The following is a 21,085-nucleotide window of genomic DNA, read 5'->3' on the forward strand; positions in this document are numbered from 1 at the left end:
ACAGAAATCCACATTTTTAGGTTTCCCAACCTGGTGGAGGAAAATTATTTGAATAAAGTTTGGCAACAAAATGTGGCACATGGATGCTAAGAGAATCAGTCCTGAAGCTAGATTTTCACTAAGAGTATGGGGTTAATCTTGGCTGATTCAGATAGATAAGCCATCTTATCTTGAAATCAGGGAAATAGTAGAATAAGATTGATGTCAGATCATCCTATAAGGATTTGATAAATTCAGTTATGATAGTTCTTTTGTTTTCATGTTTTAATGGTTTTGAAATTCAAGGTTATTTGACTATTGTTAGGATAGTGTGAATTTTTCCCCTGAAAATATTTTATTGAAATGATAGCATTTCTTACAAATGATATTATTTTAGGAATGATAAAATACTATATTTCAAGTAGTAGTGATTCCTGAATCAAAGACCTTTTATTCATTATTTTTGCTTGCTATAGCAAATAGTGAGCATGTAATAAATATAAGTCACTGCTCTATAAATTGGGGTACAATGCTGAGAAATAGAGATTCATTCAATACTGACAACTTATTACTTCCTCTGTAATCAGCCACAAAACCCTTTTTTGACAGTCAGTGGATTATAGGTTGGCCCACATGGATACTTGAGACTATAAAGCACCATATTAAAGTGCTTAAGAAAACTGATATCTTCTTAGCTACAGAAATACCTGGGATGCTTTGTTAAAGAACTTCCATGTCAGGTAGTATCTTAAAACAGACCTGAGAGGTGTTGACAGCTCTTGATCAGATTTCCAAGCCCCACCTGAAGACTGACATGTGCCTCATGGATAAAGTCAAGGATAACAATTTTCTGATTTGCAGAGGAGACCAGGATACATTCATCACTTTTCTGTCCCGTAACACCAGAAGGTGCAGTTTCCTAACACAGACACATTTTCTGTGTGAAAATAAATTTCACTGTGACTTCAACATTTCTTCATGTTAAGAGTCAAGAACATTATTCAGGGATACTCTAGAGATGAGTTCTTCTTCAGGCTTAGTGACCTTCCTGCTGGATACTCTTTCCTGCTGGATAAGCAAAATGCCTCCAAAAATTTGGATTCTTTCCTCTGTTATGTCAACAAAACCTTTAATCATAATTTTATCCCAGAGCTTTATGCCTAAGATCACACAGAACTCTTTTATTTTTCCCCAGGACAAACCCATGGAGACTCAGTGACCCAGTTAGGTGGCCAAGTGACTCTTCCAGAAAAGGCTGCCGTGACCATATTCAGCCAGCGGGTACCCCACTGTTTTTTGGTATGTTCAGTATTCAAGAGAAGGTCCACAGATACTCCTGAAAGCCACTAAGGACAAGGAGAAGGGAATCAGCAAAGAGTTTGAAGCCACATACCACAGAAAATCAATATCCTTCCACTTGAAGAAAGCCTCAGTCCAAGAGTCAGACTCGGTTGTGTACTACTGTGCTCTGAGTGACACAGAGAAGGGAACTGCAGGGGGAGCTGAGCACACTCTGAGCAACAGCAGGGCCTGGGTGCTGAGCGTCTGACTATCTGATTCACTCTGTGGCACAGTCTATGGTGTTTTGTCTTTCAGTCTCTGGTTGATGCAAAACTCATACAAATGACGAGGGCATGAGAATCAGAAGTAAATATTCCCCATACCCAACTCTCATTAGTGAGTTTAGCAAAAGAGTATGACACCAATAGTTCCTTGTCCAGGATTAAAGTAATTTCAGGGTAAAGTCATGTAAATAGTGAGACTTGGGGCCATTGAAAAAAGGAACAAGAAGCATCGGGATGCTGCTGTACCCTTGAGGAAAAATTTAGAGACCACAAATATCAATTACATTTGAATAATTAGGGTGGATGACATGTGTGTGTTTGTGTGTTCCGAGGTCATTCAGGGAGTGAAAGTTGAAAGTAGGAGGACTAAAAATATATAAGCAGAGACTACCTATGTTCTCTACTGGTGCCTGTATAATAAGCAGTGATCACTTCCCAAACCCAGCAGAAAATTGGAAGTTAGCCAGTGATGAATTAAGCAATGGCATATGTAAGTAAGAAAGCCAAAATAATTAAAAATTTTAAATATAATAATTAAGTATTCACTTTAGGGAAATAAAATATTATTTAAGAAAGTAACATACTAATTGTCTTTATGATTCAACTAAATTTTCTTCTAGATAAGTTTTACCACCAATTTTTCCTTAAACTTTGTGTATTACTGAGGTTTTGGACTTTTGCTTATCAGTTAAGCTTTAAATTTAAAAAAAATTATGAATGAGACGGAACTTCATTTCATTTAAAAGTCATTTATATGTTTTTGTGTAAATTTTCTATTCACGTATCTTATTATTCCCTACTGTGTTATGGGGCTTCCCAGATGGTTCAGTGGGAAGGAAATGAGGGTTCAATCTCTGAGTCCAGAAGAGCCCCTGCAGAGGGAATGGCAACCCACTCCAATATTCTCATCTGGGAAATTCCCTGGACAGAGGATCCTGGTGGGTGGTAGTCCATGGGGTGCATGAGAGTCGGATGTGACTTAGCAACTAAAACAATACCTGTGTTAGAGTCATTTAAATATAGATTTGAAAGAGCGTTCTCTGTTAAGAAAGTTGTCATAAAACTGTCATATGTATGTTTTTAAAAAGTTTAATACAATCTTTTGACTTTGTTCATGTTTGCTATGCAGAATTTTTAAAATAGTATGTAGTAAATTTATGAAACTTTTCTTTTATGGATTCTGAGTTATATATTTCATTGTTCACAATCTGTAGCACCTTAAATGATAACATTTTATCTTATATTTACTTTAATTTCTCTCAGATTAGTTTTGTCTTTAAATTTGCATGTGTGTGTGTGTGTGTATGTGAGTTGAGATTGAGGTTAAGGCTATCTGTTTTTCTCAGTTTTGGTTTATTTTGAGGCAGCTATCCAGGCTCAACATCTTGAATGGCTCATTTTTCTTCTGATTTTTAAATGTTGTATTTGTCTTCTTTCCTATCTCTTTCATTTTTCCTTATTAAGATTTTCAACCTAGGCATTCTTTTCTGGTCAATATTTATATCTCAATATTAACAGTGCTTTTTGCCAGTTGCTTACTGGATATGTAAGGAATACATGTCCAGTTAACTTCAAGCCTGTGCTAGAAATATAGAGAAAACAATGTGGCTGGGAGAAGCTGCCATTGGAGGAGGGAGAGATGAATCCACCCCATCACATCACAAGATGTGTATGAAGCATCATCTCAGGCAATGGAAACTATCTGTGTTCCCAGCTCTGTCAGTTGGGGACCTAGGCAAAGTCGCTAAAAACATGTTCACAATTAGTCCACACAAGGATGGGAGGTGGGCAATCAACACTGGAGAACAAGAACGATTTTGTGTCATCTGTCTTCTTGAAGAAGATTTAAATAATGAGGACTGGAATTTGGAGTTTGGAGGAATCACATCTACTTGAAATGCCTTGAAATCTGCAGCTGCCTCAGTGTTTTGAACTCTGTCATTGCTTTGTAGGGCATTTTTGAATTTTTTTTCTGTTGCCACATTAATTTTTGATGAAGTTTGTAAAAATCTACTTTAGTAACTATCCTTGCTTCTGTTGAGGGTGTTGTTGAAAATTGATTACTGTATTTCAAACCTCTTGCCCCTAATTTAAGCAGAAGAGGTATGGACAGCTCTGTGGTCTAAGGCTCTTTCCTTCTCTCTCCTCTTCCTCTCCTGCTCCCTTTGCCTCTCTCCTCTCTTGTCTTCTCTCATCTCTTCTGCTCTTGATTTTCCTGGACTGATTCTGTTTTCATCCTTCTCTGAAGTAAGTGTTTCTAATCAATCATTTCTTTGAGCCATCAATGTTTAAAAAGTTTTATTGTGAAATATAACAAATGTCCACAAAAGTATGTAAAACTCACAATATATATTATTTAGGTACATACAAATTTGAAACAATGGTTTTTTGCTTATGAAATTTCTTTATGAATTTTAAAAGTTCTCTGTATTAGGGTTCCCCAGAGAAACAGAACCAATAGCATTAACTTAACGTGCGTGTGTCCTCATCTCTAATAATCCTATTCTGAAGGCCTAGTTTGTTATAAAAGGGGATAATATGTTAGCTTTTTTAAAGTAAGTGTTTATGTGATATATCTTTTGCCATTCTTTTGCTTTCAAAATCTTTGGGCATTATATGTCAAGTTTGGAATAAATCCTCAGATATCCACACTCTCAAGTGTTCGTTGACCTCCTATTTCACTGAGAAAATAGAAGCAATAAGAAAATTTTCACAAGCTTCTACACTTAACACTTTTTAAGGTAATTCACAGATTTCCATGTCTTTCCGTTGGTTACTGGAAATTTATTTCCTGCCTTTGATTGTATCATGTTTTCTCAATTCTTTATGCATCTTATAGATTTGCTTTGTTGTGTGAGCTTTTGAAGCAGCAGGGACCTCTCCCAGTATTTATGGTCTGGTCTTTACTAGAGGAGACCTTCCTCAGTCAGCAATGCTAAATATGAGGCAAGATAGAGACCAGTCCCTTGGGGAGTGTACTCCTGAGGAAATTCGGACAAGGACCCATTGGTTTCCTGTCTTTTCATTTGGAGGAAACACCTCAGTTCTATCCTTTCTCCACCTTGCACATCAGTACTAGCTGTAGTACCACACCATTCTTTTTTTCCTTTGCTGCTAGCTGTTCCAGTGACCAAGCCCTGCCAGTCATTCAGTGCTAAGTATGACCAGAAGCAAGTAGAAACTGGCTCCATGGAGGGCACTTTGAATTATCTGGCATAAGGCCCCTTTCACTCTGCTTGGGGTTAAAACCAGTTCTGCGCTGATTCCCAGTCTTGCAGGGCAGTGCTAGTTGTGGAATGACACTCTCCCTTTCCTTGTTCCTTACTATCCCAAGGGACCAGGCTCTGCTCCGTCCTGAACAGGGGGAGATAAAGACCATTCCTGCTCTGAAATGCTAGGAGTAAGGCCAGCTCCTTCTTCTCCCTATTAGCTCTCTTTTCCCCTGTGGAGGAAGAACCTCAGTTCTCCTCTTCTAGGTTCACAGAGCAGGACTGGCAGCAAAAGAGACGTCCTGCATTTTCCTTTGTTTCTCACTGTCCCGAGGAATTGCTCTCTGCCTGTCATACTGGGCATGAGGTAAGATAGAAAACCACCCCACAGAGGGTGCCCTGAGAGGACTGAAAGTCGGGTCCAAGCTCCAGAATCACTCCCTTCTCCCATGGGGGACACGATAGGCACAGGCTATCTCCTTGGTACTGGGCTGAGCCCATCTGGCTGAGGGATTGATGTGAGTGAAGTGAAGTTGCTCTTCTCTCCCCTGTAAATGAAACTGCCCTCAGCTTGTTCTTCCACGAGTGCATTTACTTTTAGCTGGGTTTGGCATTGTCCTTCAAGGTATATTGTTGCTAATATCATTGTTAAGTCAACTGTTAAGTACAAGGACTTAACAATGGAAAGAGAGATAAGGCTTCCTTATCTCTCTTTCCATTGGAGAGAGAGAAAAGAGAGGAAAGAGAGATAAGGCTTCCTCCTTTGCCATTATGCTGATAGTCCACATCATGTCTTTTAAATCTTTCAAAAATGTCAGGAAAGTGTTACCATATATATTTTCAGAGAAGAAAACTGAGGCTTAACTCTCCTATCCAATAAGTCAGAATTCATACCAGGGTTTTTAAACACATGTTTTATGTACTAACCTACTCTGTTTACAGAGACTTACAGGGGCTTATATACAGTGTTATGTTCAAAATAGTGAGAAGGAAACCTAGAAAGAAGCCTAACCCAAGGTTCTGAGCAACCATAGCTCTGACCCCAAGATGGCAGTATTGGCATTGGCCTTGCCTGTGGGTATGATTGAGTATGAAGCTGCAAAATCTGGTCTTTGGCTCAATAGGGTTGTAGTCTCTGATTGGCTAAGCATAATCCCTGAGAATCCTTTGTTAATGTAAAAAAATAAAAGGTGTTGAATAGACAAGTCAGTTTTGGGGGACAGCCCCGTGCAGAAGAATGGAGATGCATGTGAGACCCTCCCTGGTGGTTTTGTGGCTTCATTTTTGTTGTAAGTTAATGAAGAGTTATAGCCAGGTTGACACAGTAAGTCCAGGGAATATTTTTAAAGGTTTTCAAAAAGGTGTATTGCATGTATTGCTTTGGGGTAGAAGGAGAGAAGAATTTGGGGCCATGTTATGGTTCAGGGGATTCATTCTGGAAAGGAGTAAGAGGTGCAAATTAGAAAGCAATAAAAATGGGTGAGCTATCTCTCAGATCTCTCTTTGCTTTTGAACAGGCATGAGTGGCAAAAACCAAGTGGAACAGAGTCCTCCATCCCTGGTGGTCCTGGAGGGAGAGAATTGCACATTTCAATCCAATTATACAGTGAGGCCCTTTAACAACCTAAGGTGGTACACACAGGACACTGGGAGAGGTCTTGTTTCCCTGATAACCATGACTTACAGTGACAACAAAAAGTCAAATGGACGGTACACAGCGACTCTGGTTGTAACTTCCAAGCACAGCTCCCTGCACCTCACAGCTGCCCAGCTCAGCAATCCAGCCTTCTACATCTGTGTGGTGGGTGCACTATGCTCCCTACGCACTCCCACTCTGTACACAAACCTGTACCTGGAGGTTGTCAAGGAGCATTTTTTAAATGTTTTAATACATTTTAAATGTATGAAATTTCAAAGTGAGCTAGTGCTTCTCCTTCAGACATGGCTGAAATGTATCTACTAACATAGAGGTACCCTCACTCAACACAGAAAGTTAACTGCTCACCTGGTTATTCCCAAGGGTAAAACCATCATATTGCATTACTACCCTGAAGTAGATGGTAATTTTGATTAAAAGGAAGAGGTCAGCTCTGTGTGGGGTCCAGCAACTAGTAGAGTGTCTACTGAATATAAAAGCAAAATGTTGACGAAGCTGATGACAATATTTGGTAAGACCACTAATGTCTTTTGTGTTTGTTTTCTTTATCTCACAAGCATTATGCACAGAAAATGACAATACCTTCCTTCTTGTATAATTTAACGTAGATTGGAAGAAGAATCCATACAAGACTTATGAAGCAGGGTCCGGATATAAGATAATTATCCTGAGCTACAGTGTCAATAACTAAATTCATATATATCAGCTCATTGAGAAGGTTTTGCATTGATCGGAGAGAAAAGAATCTTATGAGGTTTTCCCTGGAGAGGGTTGATTTTAATTATTCAATTTTTATAACTTGTACATGGTAGATGGTCAAGAATTTTATATAAGTAGAAAGAGAAGAGAAAAATCTAGGAGATAAATAGTAGGTGTATCTCTCCAACTACTGTGCAACGACCCTGCACTTGATCTTGATGTGGTCCTCTCTCCATGTTACCTCTTCAGAGATCAGAAGACGCTGGGCGTGTGTGTGTGCACAGGGGCATGGATCTGATTTCTGATTTGCTGAGAAGTCTCTCAGCTTCTTGTGACAGCAAATTCATGAATATGCACTCAGATAAACAAGTTGCTTGACCTGGTAGTGTCTGAGAGCTCGCAGATTCCAACCTGAGTTCTCATGACTCTGGTGAATGGAAAAAATGGAGAATTCTTTGGGAGTTTCATTCCTGATTCTTTATTGGCAGCTGTGCTGTGAGTTGGCTGGCTTTGAAGCTATGAATAAAAAGAGCAGATCCTAGTAATCTCTATAAATCTGAAAGTTATAGAAGGGTGGCTAGTGTTACTGGGGTCACCTGGGGGTGGATTGTGAAAAGGAAATATATTCTTTCAAAAAATAATCGGCCATTAATACATCTCCTTTGTCTGTGATTCTCTGTTCAAACAGGGGTGAGCAGCCAATATACATTGGACCAGAGTCCTTCATTCTTGAGTATCCAGGAGAGAACACATGCTGATGTTAATTGTACTTATCAAAAGAAAACATTTTACAACTTTGTTTTGTTCAAGCAGAAGCCTGGGAAAGGACTTGTATCTTTGTCTTTAATTCAATCAAGCCAGAAAGAGCTGGCAGACAAAAATTTTAAAGAACTTCTGGGAAAAGAGAAGGTTTAGAGTGTTTTGTGTATCTCAGCTTCCCACCCTGGAGACTCAGCTACCTACTTTTGGGCTTTGCATCGCAGTGCTCTCCAAGCACCTGCAGCCTGTCCCACAACTGCCAGCTGGGCCTCTTGACAGGGGTCTAGCCTTGGGGTGAGAATGAAGGTGCTTCCTTTATCCACAGAGGGAGTTTTCTTAAAATCTCTGTCTCCAAACAGAAATCAAGGATAATCTATCCCTCCCTTATGTGATGAATCTGAATTTATATTGAATTAAATTTCCTTTTGTTACTATTGAAAGTTCATTCCTCAGGGCAAATTGTACTCCTCCTGGGCCTGTTTGCCGAGATTTCTTTTCACCGTCTACCCTTCAGGTGAGAGGGCAGGCCTCTTTGTGCTCAGGCTCCAGTTCAGAAAGCAGGTTTTCACCATGCTGTACCCTCACCAATAGCGTCATACTCATTGGTTCATAGTCTTCATGATATTTTTTTATATCTGTGTACCATTTATACAATTATTTACTAATTTAATATTAAATTTGCTTTTATATTAAATAGACTTTAAAAATGACTGTGCAAAAAGTTATCCTTGTTTTAATGGATGTTAATATGAAACCATGTATTTCATGTGCAGGTTATATTTTTTCTATTACAAATTAAAATAATACCTTTTATGTAACGATTACAATTTTCTTTTATGTACTGCCTACCATGACCTCTTGTATCAATCACACTTTAGGAAATACTGATTCAGTCCATGCCTTTCATTTCATAGGTGAAAGAATTAGGATCTACAGGATTTGAATGGCCACTTAAAGCATGACTTATACCAAAATGGAAGCTGGGAACAGAACTCAGACACTCTGACCTTTTGTCAATTGCTTCTTCCAATAAAGATAAAAAATAGATCCAGAGTTTGAAGGAAGGAGTTTAGTATTTTAAATTTAAATTAAGCTAAAATTTTATTACTTAATTATATATATTAATTTTAAATAAATTAGAAGATATAAACACATTTAAAAAGGGAACACTCCAATAATTTCATGGCATAAAGGTTATGACTATCACCAGTTTTCAGAATTTTTGGTGCATGTATTATACAGCTATATTTTTCTATGAGGGGGGACTATAATATACCTGGAATTTATAAACATATTTGTTTTTCTCAACATTGTAGATATTTCCATGTCAGAAAACATATATTAAAGGCATAATTTTAAATGATTGGCCAATTTCCATTATTTAGATGTATTTTAAAAACTAATAACTATTTTGTATTTTTCTAATTATACAGTATTATAGACAACATTTTTATGAACAAACATCATTTAAGTTGTAGTTTCAATGGAAGTGAAATTGCTTGGATAAGGGAAAAAACATGACACTAAATGTTTGGTTTCCATGAAGAAATTTTTCACCAAGCTGTGGCTTCAACAGCAACCCATGAAGCTGCTGACTTTCCAATACTATACCAAGTCAGGATATGACTACTTTAAATTAGTTTTCATTTTACTAAGAGAAAAATTTCAGTTTTATTTTTCCTTTATTTTAATTAGTAAGGTTTTTGTCATTACACATTTTGTAGTACAAAATAAGATTAGAAAACATCAGAGTACCTCACAGAGAATAAGAACTAATATATTTTCATAAAAGTGAAAAAGCTGGCTTAAAACCCAACATTCAAAAAATTAAGATCATGGCATCTGGTCTTCATGGCAGATGGAAAATAGATGGGGAAATAGTGGAAACAGTGATTTTATCTTCTTGGGCTCCAAAAGCACTGCAGATGGTGACTGCAGCCATGAAATTAAAAGATGCTTGCTCTTTGGAAGAAAAGCTATCACAAACCTAGACAGCATATTTAAAAGCAGAGACATTACTTTACTGAAAAAGTTCCATCTAGTCAAAACTATGGTTCTTCCAGTAGTCATGTATGGATGTGAGAGTTGAACTATTAAGCTAAGTGCTGAAGAACTGATGTTTTTGAACTGTGGTGTTGGAGAAGACTCTTGAGAGTCCCTTGGACAGCAAGGAGATCAAACCAGTCAATCCTAAAGGAGATCAGTCCTGAATATTCATTGGAAGGTTGATGTTGAAATTGAAGCTCCAATACTTTGGCCACCTAATGTGAAGAACTGACTCATTGGAAAAGACCCTGATGCTGAAAAAATTGAAGGCAGGAGGAGAAGGGGATGATGACAGAGGATGAAATGATTGGATGGCATCACTGACTCTATAGACATGAGTTTGAGCAAGTTTTGGAAGTTGGTGATAGACAGGGAAGCCTGGCGTGCTGCAGTCCATGGGGTTGCAAAGAGTTGGATACAACTGAGTGACTGAATTGAACTGATCTTTTCATAAAATAAGATGTATTAAACAAAATTTGGAAAACACTGTTCTGATCCAGGTTACCTTCTAACTTGTCTCTTTTCTCTCAAAGGGTATTACCCAGAGTTTTGATATTCAAAATATAGACCAGCAATATTAGAACTTGTGCAGAATCCCAGGATCAACTCAAATCTACTGAATTTGAATCTTCATTTAAACAAATCACCAGGTGATTCTACCACTTTGAAATTTGAGAAGCACTAATCTAACTGGTAGCAACAGTGGTTTTTTAATTATAAATCAAAGTTGTTCCTACCTGCCTAAATGCTTCAGTGGATTTCTATTGCCTCTAGAATAAAATACAAACTCTTGGCTATGCTATACAAGAGTCTGCACAATGTGAATCCACCTGACCCTTCAATCTTAGTTCATAACTCTCTTCCCTGACTCTCTGTGCAGTCACGATGCTGATCTTTCAGTTTCCTAAACTTGTCACATCTTGTCCCACGTTGGGTCTTATTCTTTCATTTGTCTGCAATTCCCGCCCCTCCCTCCCCCACGCCCCCGCCCCCCACTCCCGATCTTGGTGAGCCTGACCTATTTTCATCCTTCAGGTCTCAGCTCAAATATCACTTGTTTATGTTTGGTCACTAATTGGTGTCCAACTCTTTTGTGACCCCAGGGACTATAGTTCACCAGGCTTCTCTGTCCATGTGACTTTCCAGGCAAGAATACTAGAGTGGGTTTCTATTTTCTTCTCCAAATATCACTATTGTAGAGAAAACCTTCTGACTTTTGCTGAAATTCCTGACTAGTGTAGCCATCCACAAACCCTTTCTTAACTCTGTATCAAACACTCTGGTCATTTCCCAATGGTAATAACCATAATGAGCAGGCATATTTTTGATTGACATGTCAATATATTCATTGCTAGTAATTCCGGTTAGATTATAAGTCCTGTGAGGTCAGTACTGTTGTGTGTTCTGCTCATGGGCTCTACTCTTAGTGTCTAGAGCAGTGATTGGCCCATAGTAGTCAGGTGATAAATATCTACTAAATAAATGTTGCGTGGGCCTTCTCCCTCTTTGCTTTCCTCTTCCCTTCTTGTTATTTCCACCCTTGAAACTCTTAACTACATATATGTTCTCATTGCTTCTTAGGTGGTATAATTCAATTATCTCTGGCTCTTACTTGAAGACTCAGGTTCCAGCCTTCCTTTGCTCAGTAGGCTCTGGTAAATAATTAGATCCACGCAGGGTCTCAGTCTGTCCTCAGTCAACTGACTTCACTTTGTAAGGTGTAATCTCAATGAACTGGATCAACTTGAAAGCTAGAAACCCTGCAGTGAAATATATAAAAGAGAGAAAAAAAAAAAAAAAAAAAGACATGTCCCAAAGACTTTGGAAAATACAAAAGGAATTTCAAGTCAAATAATTATGAGCACATGTCAAAATTTGATTTCAAATTACTGCAAGAGAAAGTCTCAGGAAACATATTCAAATAATTAGCCTTGGTAGAAACATCTTATAGGAGATAGATTTTTTTAAAAAAAGCTTTGATTAGAGATCATGATTATGGTCAGAGGGCTGGTTCATTTTTATTCTACTTTTGATTGTGTACTGGTATTAGGTTCCTCACATGATTAATAGTCATTTGAGGGTGTAATATTAATTTCCCAGGAGTCGTTATTTCATTACAGTCTGTAAGAGAATTTCTAAAGCATTTCATTAGAAATAATAGTTAAGTCCTATGTGAAGCCATAAAGAATATCCTTCAGAAGAGATCCATTTTAGACCAGTTTGGGGAAACATTTTTCTCAAAAGTAATTCAAGTATTTATTATAGTATCTCTAAAGGTGGCAGAGAGGGTTTTGTCAGGTCTTGATCTTACTTCGAAGAAGGCAACAGCAACCCACACCAGTACTCTTGCCTGGAAAATCCCATGGATAGAGGAGCATGGTAGGCTGCAGTCCATGGGGTCTCGAAGAATTGGACACAACTGAGTAACTTCACTTTCACTTTTCACTTTCATGCACTGGAGAAGGAAATGGCAGCCCACTCCAGTGTTCTTACCTGGAGAATCCCAGGGATGGGGGAGCCTGGTGGGCTGCCGTCTATGGGGTCGCACAGAGTCAGACACGACTGAAGCGACTTGGCAGCAACAGCAGCAGATCTTACTCTCTTACAGGCTAATAGCTTGTTGTTTCTTTGGTGCTATCAGTAAAGTCACAAATCCTGTGTCAGAGAGGAAGGATGTTATTACTTAGGACACAGCAAGCAGCACGAACACTAGCATATTTGCTTCAGTTGCCTTTGTCCATAAGTCTCTCATGGTGATTTATTTTTTAAATTTTATTTTATTTTTAAACTTTACATAATTGTATTAGTTTTGCCAAATATCAAAATGAATCTCATGGTGATTTAAGGGGTGTAAATGGATGCTATGCATGTGATGGGATTGTGTCACAGCTGATGAATAGTGAGCTTGGGGAATTTACTGCTATTTTCATGAAGCAGTAAGCAAGCTCATTCTTTGTCTCAGAGAAGACATTACCCCATCCATCAAGGTTAGATGCTGCAAGCACAACTCTGAGAAATGATTCAGGTTGAGTGGTAATGACCTTACGTTGTTGGTAAATCCAGAACATCATGTAGAAGTATGAGAGACTCACAGCGAACTGCCTTTCAACAACATTCACTTCATGGTTCTAAATTATATTCATTTCTAGAAATTTTTCTTGAGAGTTTGCCACTCCATCCACTGTTCTGATTTCTCTGAATGACAAAGACTGAGATTAAATCTATTTGATTTTTCTCTAACAACATTTAATTAAATCCACTATTAGCAGGGCTTCCGTTGTGGCTCAGTGGTAAAGAATCTGCCTGCAATCCAGAAAATGCAGGAAACACTGGTTCCATCCTTGGATTAGGAAAATACCCTGAAGCAGAAAATGGCTACCCATTTCAGTATTCTCACCTGGAAAATCTCATGGACAGAGGAGCCTGGCAGGCTACAGTCCATGGGGTCATAAAAGAGCTGAACACAGCTTAGTGAATAAATAGCAACTGTGAGCAGAAATTTGTTCAGCAGGATGAGACCAGTCTGCATGATTAAGCTCAGTCATGTCTCCTAGGATCCCAGATTCAGTCAACTGTGAGTAAGTTCCAGGATATAAACAGCTTGGACATAGTATAATATTCATTATGACCCACGCAAGGGAATTGGACACACTGGTCTTTGGTTTACTTTCTAAAAAGGGACCAAAGCTCAACCATCCTTCCCAGTGGAGAGATGTTCTTTCTTCCCAAACACAAACATATAACTCCAACGGAGACAGATTGGTCCAGTTTTAAATTTATTGTTAAACTTGATTAGAATCATCATTACATCACTTATTAAGTTATATGAGCAGTGTCATTCATGAGGCATAATTCAAGATGGGCAGACACAAAAGCATATGCATTTGAACCTGCCATACTCAAAAAAGTTGTGCTGATTTATAGGTTTGTACACATAGAGGGTTGGGAATCCATGTTGAACAGCTTCCGTTGATGATGTCAGGCACAGAAGAACAGTCCAGGACAAGCCATATTCATACCAATTTTTCTGTTTTCACAGACCATATGGTTGTTCTGCTTAGGCTGCAGTACTGGGTCTAGGATACAAACAGAGCATGAACAATCTTCCCTTCCAACAAACACAAACTTTCCAGGGTCTAAGGTGTTCCCTTCTCTAGTACCAGGGTTGTTGCTCCTTTTCCACTACCACAAAATTGGCGTGATCATTCTAGTAGCTATAACATTGCCATTTTTCCTAGTCATTTCTTAATCACACTCAAAACTTTTGTATAGAATGATAAGGAGCCAGAAGAATAAGGGCCTTTTCACGCCATTTACAGAGATCACTTATATTCACCACCTTGGGCCTACTGGGCCATTTAAGGGAATTCTTAGAGCAGTGTATTCAGGTAAACCATAGTTATCTTCACAGTCTAGGAGCTTATTTATTCAACAGGAGAATCTAGGTGGCTGAACAAAAATTAAATAATTTTAATACCATTTTGACTTGCCTACTGCCAAGAAGGTGGACTAGCCAAGCTGGTCAGAGGTTCACTCTTCAGGGAAAGAATGAAGCATCATGCTTTCTTTCCACTTCGGACAAACTGTAGTAGGTGTATTTTTTTTTTTTTTTCTACTCAACCTGTTAAGGAAAGTTAAAAACTCTGGAGCACATGTAAAAGAAAAACATGAGAATTTAGAGAGAAGAAGCCAGACTAGCTTAGGAACTTGGGGCTTGAGGAGTGACAGAGCAGTGAGTTCCCTGAGCTTCCTTTTGCCTCTTGTAAACCAAGTGAGTCCTGGAGAAGCCAGGAACCTAGAAATGCCAACAGATGTAGACAAAAAAGGCCATGAAAAGTCTTCTCTCTGCAGCCAAAGGTCCAGGAAGAGGACAGCTTAGAAAGACAAGAAACTTTAGCACATTTACCTGTATATAGAGGCAAACACCACAGAGAGCTGTGCAGCAGCTAAGCAAACACATAGTAGAAGGAAATGGACGCCTGACAGGAAAGCCCTGTGGTGTTTTCACTCACCCTTGTTCCGTCTTTCCATCACTGGATCCATGACAGTTTTTAGATAGCTGCCTGCATCCCCAGGGTGGGTTCCAGTGGTGGAGGTGGAAGAGCTCTTTGTCATGAAAGAGCAGAGCTTCACTGCTTTAACCTGTCCGTGGCTCCCTCAAGGACCAACGAAAAGGGCTTGTCTATCACATAACTCAGCACTCTCTCAGGGCAGAGAAATTGTTACACAGAGAACGTTTTCTAAGACAAATTCAACAGTATATTTGAATAGACAGGAGAAAGAACTTGAAGATAGGTTAATTGAAGTTGTCCAGTCAGAGAGCAGAAAGAAAAAAGAATGAAGAAAAATGAACTGAGACTAAAGGACCTGGGGGACATTGTCAAATTTTCTGACGTAAGTATAATAGGATTCCCAGAAGGGGAGAAGAGTGAGAAATAGCTGTGTGAGTTTTGTCAAAAGCAATGTTCTCTTAAAGAAAAGGATCCCACTGTTAGCATCTTCTCCTTCATCCTACTTCCTACATAGTCGCCGGTGGGAATAGGGAGGACCTGACCAGTCCATCTTTGATGGATACTGCTTACCTAGTTCTTGAGCAGAAAGGGACCTGCTGCATTGCTGGTCTCTAGCCACTAGCTTCTACAAGGGCATGAGGCAGGAGGGAAATGAGAAGGAACAGTACTTGTCTGTGCTTCTTTCTCCGTTAGACTCAGTTAAGCTTCTTGCATAGGTAGCCCTCTGATAAACCTGGTTTTCTGGTTAAGGTACAATAGAAAGGCAGAGAGTGATTGTTGCTGTTCTTGTCTAGTTGCTAAGTCATGTCTGACTCTTTTGCAACCCCATGGACTATAGCCTTGCTAGGCTCCTCTATCCATGGGATTTTCCAGGCAAGAATACTGGAGTGGCTTGCCATTTCCTTCTCCTGGGGAATCTTCTCGACCCAGGGATTGAACCTGCATCTTTTGCATTGCCAGGCGGATACTTTATCACTGAGCCACCGGGGAAGCTTGTTAGAGAGACTGATACCAGACCCATAACTTTGGAGATTAATCCTGAGATGCCAGGACTGTGTATAAGAAGAGGGATTAGACTCATGAACACATCCTTTGGGTTTTATTTACACTCTAGGTACTGAAGGATGGTACATCTACTATTACCATCAGCCCAAGTAAGCGATGATTCCTCACACATATGCCACTGGTACATAATGGAATCAAGAATTAAGTCCTTGACTTTGTTAAAAATCTGCCCAAGTTGTGAGCTGGAAACATGTTTGTTCAGTTAGATTTTAGGTCATTGTGTCTTAAGAGGATTCTTTTGAGTTAGATTCAGTTCAGTTCAGTTCAGTCACTCAGTCATGTCTGACTCTTTGCGACCCCATGAATCGCAGCACGCCAGGCCTCCCTGTCCATCACCAACTCCTGGAGTTCACTCAGACTCATGTCCATTGAGTCAGGGATGCCATCCAGCCATCTCATCCTCTGTTGTCCCCTTCTCCTCCTGCCCCCAATCCCTCCCAGCATCAGAGTCTTTTCTAATGAGTCAACTCGAGTTAGATTAGATTTCTTTAAAAATATAAGTGGGGAAATAAGATAGGAAGTGTTGACCTGATATGAAGAAAAGCTACACAGATCCCCTGAATCATGAGAGCCTCGCCCAGATTTCTATCACTAGAATATCTTAGGACTGGTTTTTCAGTGTGAGAGAGTGGCCATTTGATAAAACTGCTTCTAATCAGACAAGCGTTGCCATTTGATGTAAAACACACATGTAGACATCACTCTATCCCCACACACATTGACTTGGACCATATGCTTCTCAAATTTTTAATTTAACTAAAGTGGCAAATTTTTATTTTCATCAGTTCCCATAGTAAGGATCTATGCTTCAACGATTTCTTTGATCAGGGTCTTGAGTCCACAAGATGGCAGTGTCTTCTCAGGAACCCTGCTCATGTATTCCTTCCTGTGTGTGTGTGTGTGTGTGTGAGAGAGAGAGAGAGAGAGAGAGAGAGAGAGAGAGAGAGAGAGGGCGGGAGAAAGGAGGAGGAGAGAGGAGGAGCTTGGTGGTGTGTTGCATGGGTAATGAAAAAAGTCTCTTTTGTCTTTGATAGAACAGGCTCTTTTTATGATTTCTAAAGCAGAAGAATTGAAATATCTGAGCTCAACTTTTTTTTTTTTTTTTTTTTTCAGGGCTTAAAATTTGAATCCTCAGTGAACCAGGGGAGGAAAGAATGATGAAATCCTCAGGAGTTTTATTAGTGATCCTGTGGCTTCAGTTGATCTGTAAGTTTGGGGGCATTTCTATGGGACCATAAAATACATTATTTGGAGTCATTGTCTCTTCTAGGCTCATGGAGAAACATGAACACTATTTCCCTTAAATAAGGGATGGTAGAGGTGGGAGGCCTGTGAAAAGATAACTTGAATTCTGGAGAGGAAGCATCACCACCTAACCCACCTTCTCTGACTGAGTGTTCATGTCTCTTTGCACAGTGGCGAGCAGCCAGCAGAACACAGTGGAGCAGAGTCCTGCGTCTCTGCCCGTCCCAGAGGGAGCCGCCGCGTCTCTCAGCTGCACTTATTCTGACAGCAATTCTCAGTACTTCACATGGTACAGACAGTACCCTGGGAAAGGCCCTGAGTTTCTGCTGCAAGTGTATGCGAACAACAACAAAGAGGAAGGAAAATTTACAGTGCAGTCCAATAAAACCAACAAGCATGTCTCCCTGCGTATCAGAGACTCTGAGCCCAGCGACTCAGCCACCTACCTCTGTGCAGTTGAGCACACAGTGCTCCCCAGGCATCTGCAGCCTGTGCCCAAACCTGCTGGGGCCCCAACAGTGCCTCTTGGAGAGCTTAGGCTGCAGGGCACAGACATTCTGTTACCTCTCTAGATGTAGATGAGGATTAAGAGTAACAGTGTAGAAGGTTTGATTGATTAGGGAAGTATTTTCATAATTCTGAAAACAGTTGATTCTGAAGGGAAATTAAAGACACAGTTTGGTCTGAATGACTGAAATATTTTTCAATCTTCTTATTGTACTCTAGTTTTGTACCATAACTTTACTCACTGGAATTGGTATTATGATGCTTTTATATATGACAATATTTTAATATGATAACTGAGATACTCCCTCATAGTTCCTGGTACATTTTGCTCTGTCCCCATGTAGATATTCAAGGTGTTTGATATTCATTGCTTTACAAAATAATGGAAAAACATAAATGCAGAAGTCTTTTTTTTTTTTTTTGATGTGGACCATTTTTAAAGCCTTTATTGAATTTGTTACAATATTGTTTATATTTTATATTTTTTGCTTTTTGGCTGTGAAGCATGTGGGATCTTAGTCCCCAGACCAGGGATTGGAAGGCACACAAGTGGAAAGAGAATTAGAAAGTCCCCCTGCATTGGATCGCCAAGTGTTAACCACTGGACCTCCAGGGAAGTCCCAGAAAGGAGTCTTAAGCAACTATTTTGAACAAGTTGTAAGTCATGAATTATTTTAGTTATAGGTCTGCCACCTCATCTTCACCCATCTTCATCTTCAACTGCAACCCCATTGGTGGATTAGATAAGGATACATTTGATGGGTGGATGGAAGGACTAACATCAGAAGGTGAGACGTGGTTGAAACAAAAAGCCTAGACAGTTGCAGGAATTCAGATCAGAGGTTTATGTTACCATTTTTTGAGTAAAGGCTGAGTAGAACTCAAAGTTCCAGGTGTGAGCCTTCTGGGAGAGTGCATTGATTCCTATGTACTTGAGTGTGGCTGGGGATGGTAGAGAGAATTAGCTATAGCCATAGAATATTCCACACCCACAGCAGGGTGTAGGGGTACAGATTACCTGAGAAGGATCTCTGAGTAACCAATGTTATGGTGATTAAAGACCTACATGGATCAGTTATCAAAGACCATATGGTGTTGAGGATGTTTTAGAAAATGTTGGTGAGAGAGCTGGGAATACCAACAAGGATATGAATATCTGCCCTCTCCTGACTAACTGGCACTGTGAAATTGTCCTATAACTTAACTTCCCCTGCCAAAGTCCAGGGAAAATGTTTGTGATCTGATGGAAATCAATTGATGCTTTTGAACTGTGATATTGAAGACTCTTGAGAGTCCCTTGGACTGCAAGGAGATAAAACCAGTCATTCCTAAAGGAAATTAACCCTGAATATTCATTGGAAGGACTGATGCTGAAGCTTTAACACTTTGGTCACCTGATGCAAAGAGTTGACTCATTGGAAGACCCTGATGCTGGGAAAGATTGGAGGCAGGGGAGAAAGGGATGACAGAAGACGAGACGATTGGATGGCATCACAACTCAATAGACATGAGTTTGTGCAAGATCCAGGAGATGGTGAAGGACAGGGAAGCCTGGAATGCTACATACAGTCCATGGGGTTGCAAAGAGTCAGATATGACTGAGTGACTGAACAACAAATAGATCCAGGGGAAAAAATTAGAAGTCACAGTCATCGTAAAGCTGAAGTAGTGGTCTGTTAGACATGACATTGTTTATTTAGTCCAAAGAGCGGGAAAAGCTGGAAATGACTAATTAAGATTTTTACTCAGTTTTGTTCACATAGTCACTGACTAAAAGGATGTAAAAGTATAAAAGGCTACAGCCCATGGGGTCGCACAGAATCAGACAAAACTGAAGCAACCTAGCATGCAAAGAAGGATGTAATCTAATAGGAATTTGCTTCCAGTTCTCAGTCTGGAAACTTATGACTCAGAAATATTTCCAAATCATGGAAAAAGCACTTGAAAGGCAATGAGAAAGAGCATGAAATGTATTGAGCTCAAGATACTCGAATTCTCTTTCCACTTGTGTGTCTTCTGGTGCCACTGGAAAGAACCTGGTTTGTAGGTGCTGATCTGATTATCTCTTGTTGCTAATGAGTGGCTTGATTTCAGGCTATACTCATATATATTTCAGGATAGGTTTAGGATTAAGTGAGGTAGCATATTGTCTTAGGTTGACTTCCTTAACAAAGCCAAAGTTGGGGTTTCTGACACCCATCTTATTTTGAGAAAAGCAAGTTAAGTGGGGAGGGGAAGAGGGTAAAAATGAATGTGGCTGAGCTGAACTCTTGATCCAGCCTGACTTCATGGGGATCCCTGGAGCATGAAGTGCCCCACAGAATTGATCCCTCCCACCTTGAGTCAAGGGGCCATACAGCTGATATTAGAATAAGGCATTCATTGGAGCATGGGTATACCTTACTGGAGAATGGTGATGTTTATCAGTTTTCTGGGAAAGAGGGCAGCTATGAGCCAAGCATAGCCAACATTTGCAGCAGCTGGGAATTGGGTCCACTGGCCTGGAACAGGGGGTCTAGGCTGACCACCAGCAGTGCCTACTACTAGCATGGAACTCTTATCATGTGAGTGCATTCAATAAATGGTAGACTTGAAAATTATTGTATTTAAAAAGTTAATTTCTTTCTCTATTCCTTGAAAGTGAAATTGAGTCACTCAGTCATGTCCAACTCTTTGTGACCTCATGGACTATACAGTCCATGAAATTCTCCAGGCCAGAATCTTCTTGTTAATTGGGAATAGTGAAAAGTCAAAGTGTTAGCTGCTCATTTGTGTCTGACTCTTTGTGACCCCATGAACTGCAGCCTGTCAGGCTCCTCTGTCCATGAAATTCTCCAGGTCAGAGTACTGGAGTGGGTAAACATTCCCTTCTCCAGGGGATTTTCCCAAGGTCTCCTAAATTGCAGGGATTGAACCCAAGTCTCCCAAATTGCAGGTGGATTCTTTACCATCTGAGCCACCAGGAAGCCCTTTCTATTTCTTACCAATCTGGAAAAATTAAAATAATATATGGTAAAGAACTTAAGAGAGAAAAATTTTAAAAATATAAAGAATTATTATTCAAAGCTAAGACTCCAGATTTTTTGAGAGTAGTGACCAAGGAACCATTATATTATTCTCTTAGATCCTTTGGTCATTCTCCAAATATGCATTTCCATACGAGACCATAAAGCATGACATTCTGCCACAACTTTGGTTCCAGGTATAATGACTCTCATATTCACAATTGATGACTTGGTGCTTCAAGGTATGGAAAGAGATACCATCTCTACTTATTAATGACTAGTGTTACTTTGTTCTTGGTTTATATTTAAGAATGAAGAACTGGGCAGTGGAATGGAC

General features: G+C 39.6%; 1 protein-coding gene, 1 long non-coding RNA gene and 1 gene segment (V, D, J or C); 1 reads left to right on the plus strand and 2 right to left on the minus strand.

Moving 5' to 3' along the window:
- LOC100336282 (T cell receptor alpha chain MC.7.G5) overlaps positions 1-21,085 on the minus strand; it is a gene marked incomplete in the record, with an annotated part of 1,089,855 nt that overhangs the window by 530,030 nt on the left and 538,740 nt on the right.
- Positions 13,680-16,935, minus strand: LOC132346294 (uncharacterized). Its single transcript, XR_009496083.1, has 2 exons — positions 14,927-16,935; positions 13,680-13,990 (listed from the first exon to the last, which is right to left on the minus strand). It is a non-coding gene; the product is annotated as an uncharacterized lncRNA (long non-coding RNA).
- On the plus strand, positions 17,005-18,140 carry LOC112448402 (T cell receptor alpha variable 12-2-like). The segment is given in 2 exon segments: positions 17,005-17,197; positions 17,408-18,140. Coding segments are annotated over 2 exon segments (453 nt in total).

The sequence above is a fragment of the Bos taurus genome, chromosome 10 (assembly GCF_002263795.3).
Source record: "Bos taurus isolate L1 Dominette 01449 registration number 42190680 breed Hereford chromosome 10, ARS-UCD2.0, whole genome shotgun sequence".
NCBI lineage: Eukaryota > Metazoa > Chordata > Mammalia > Artiodactyla > Bovidae > Bos > Bos taurus.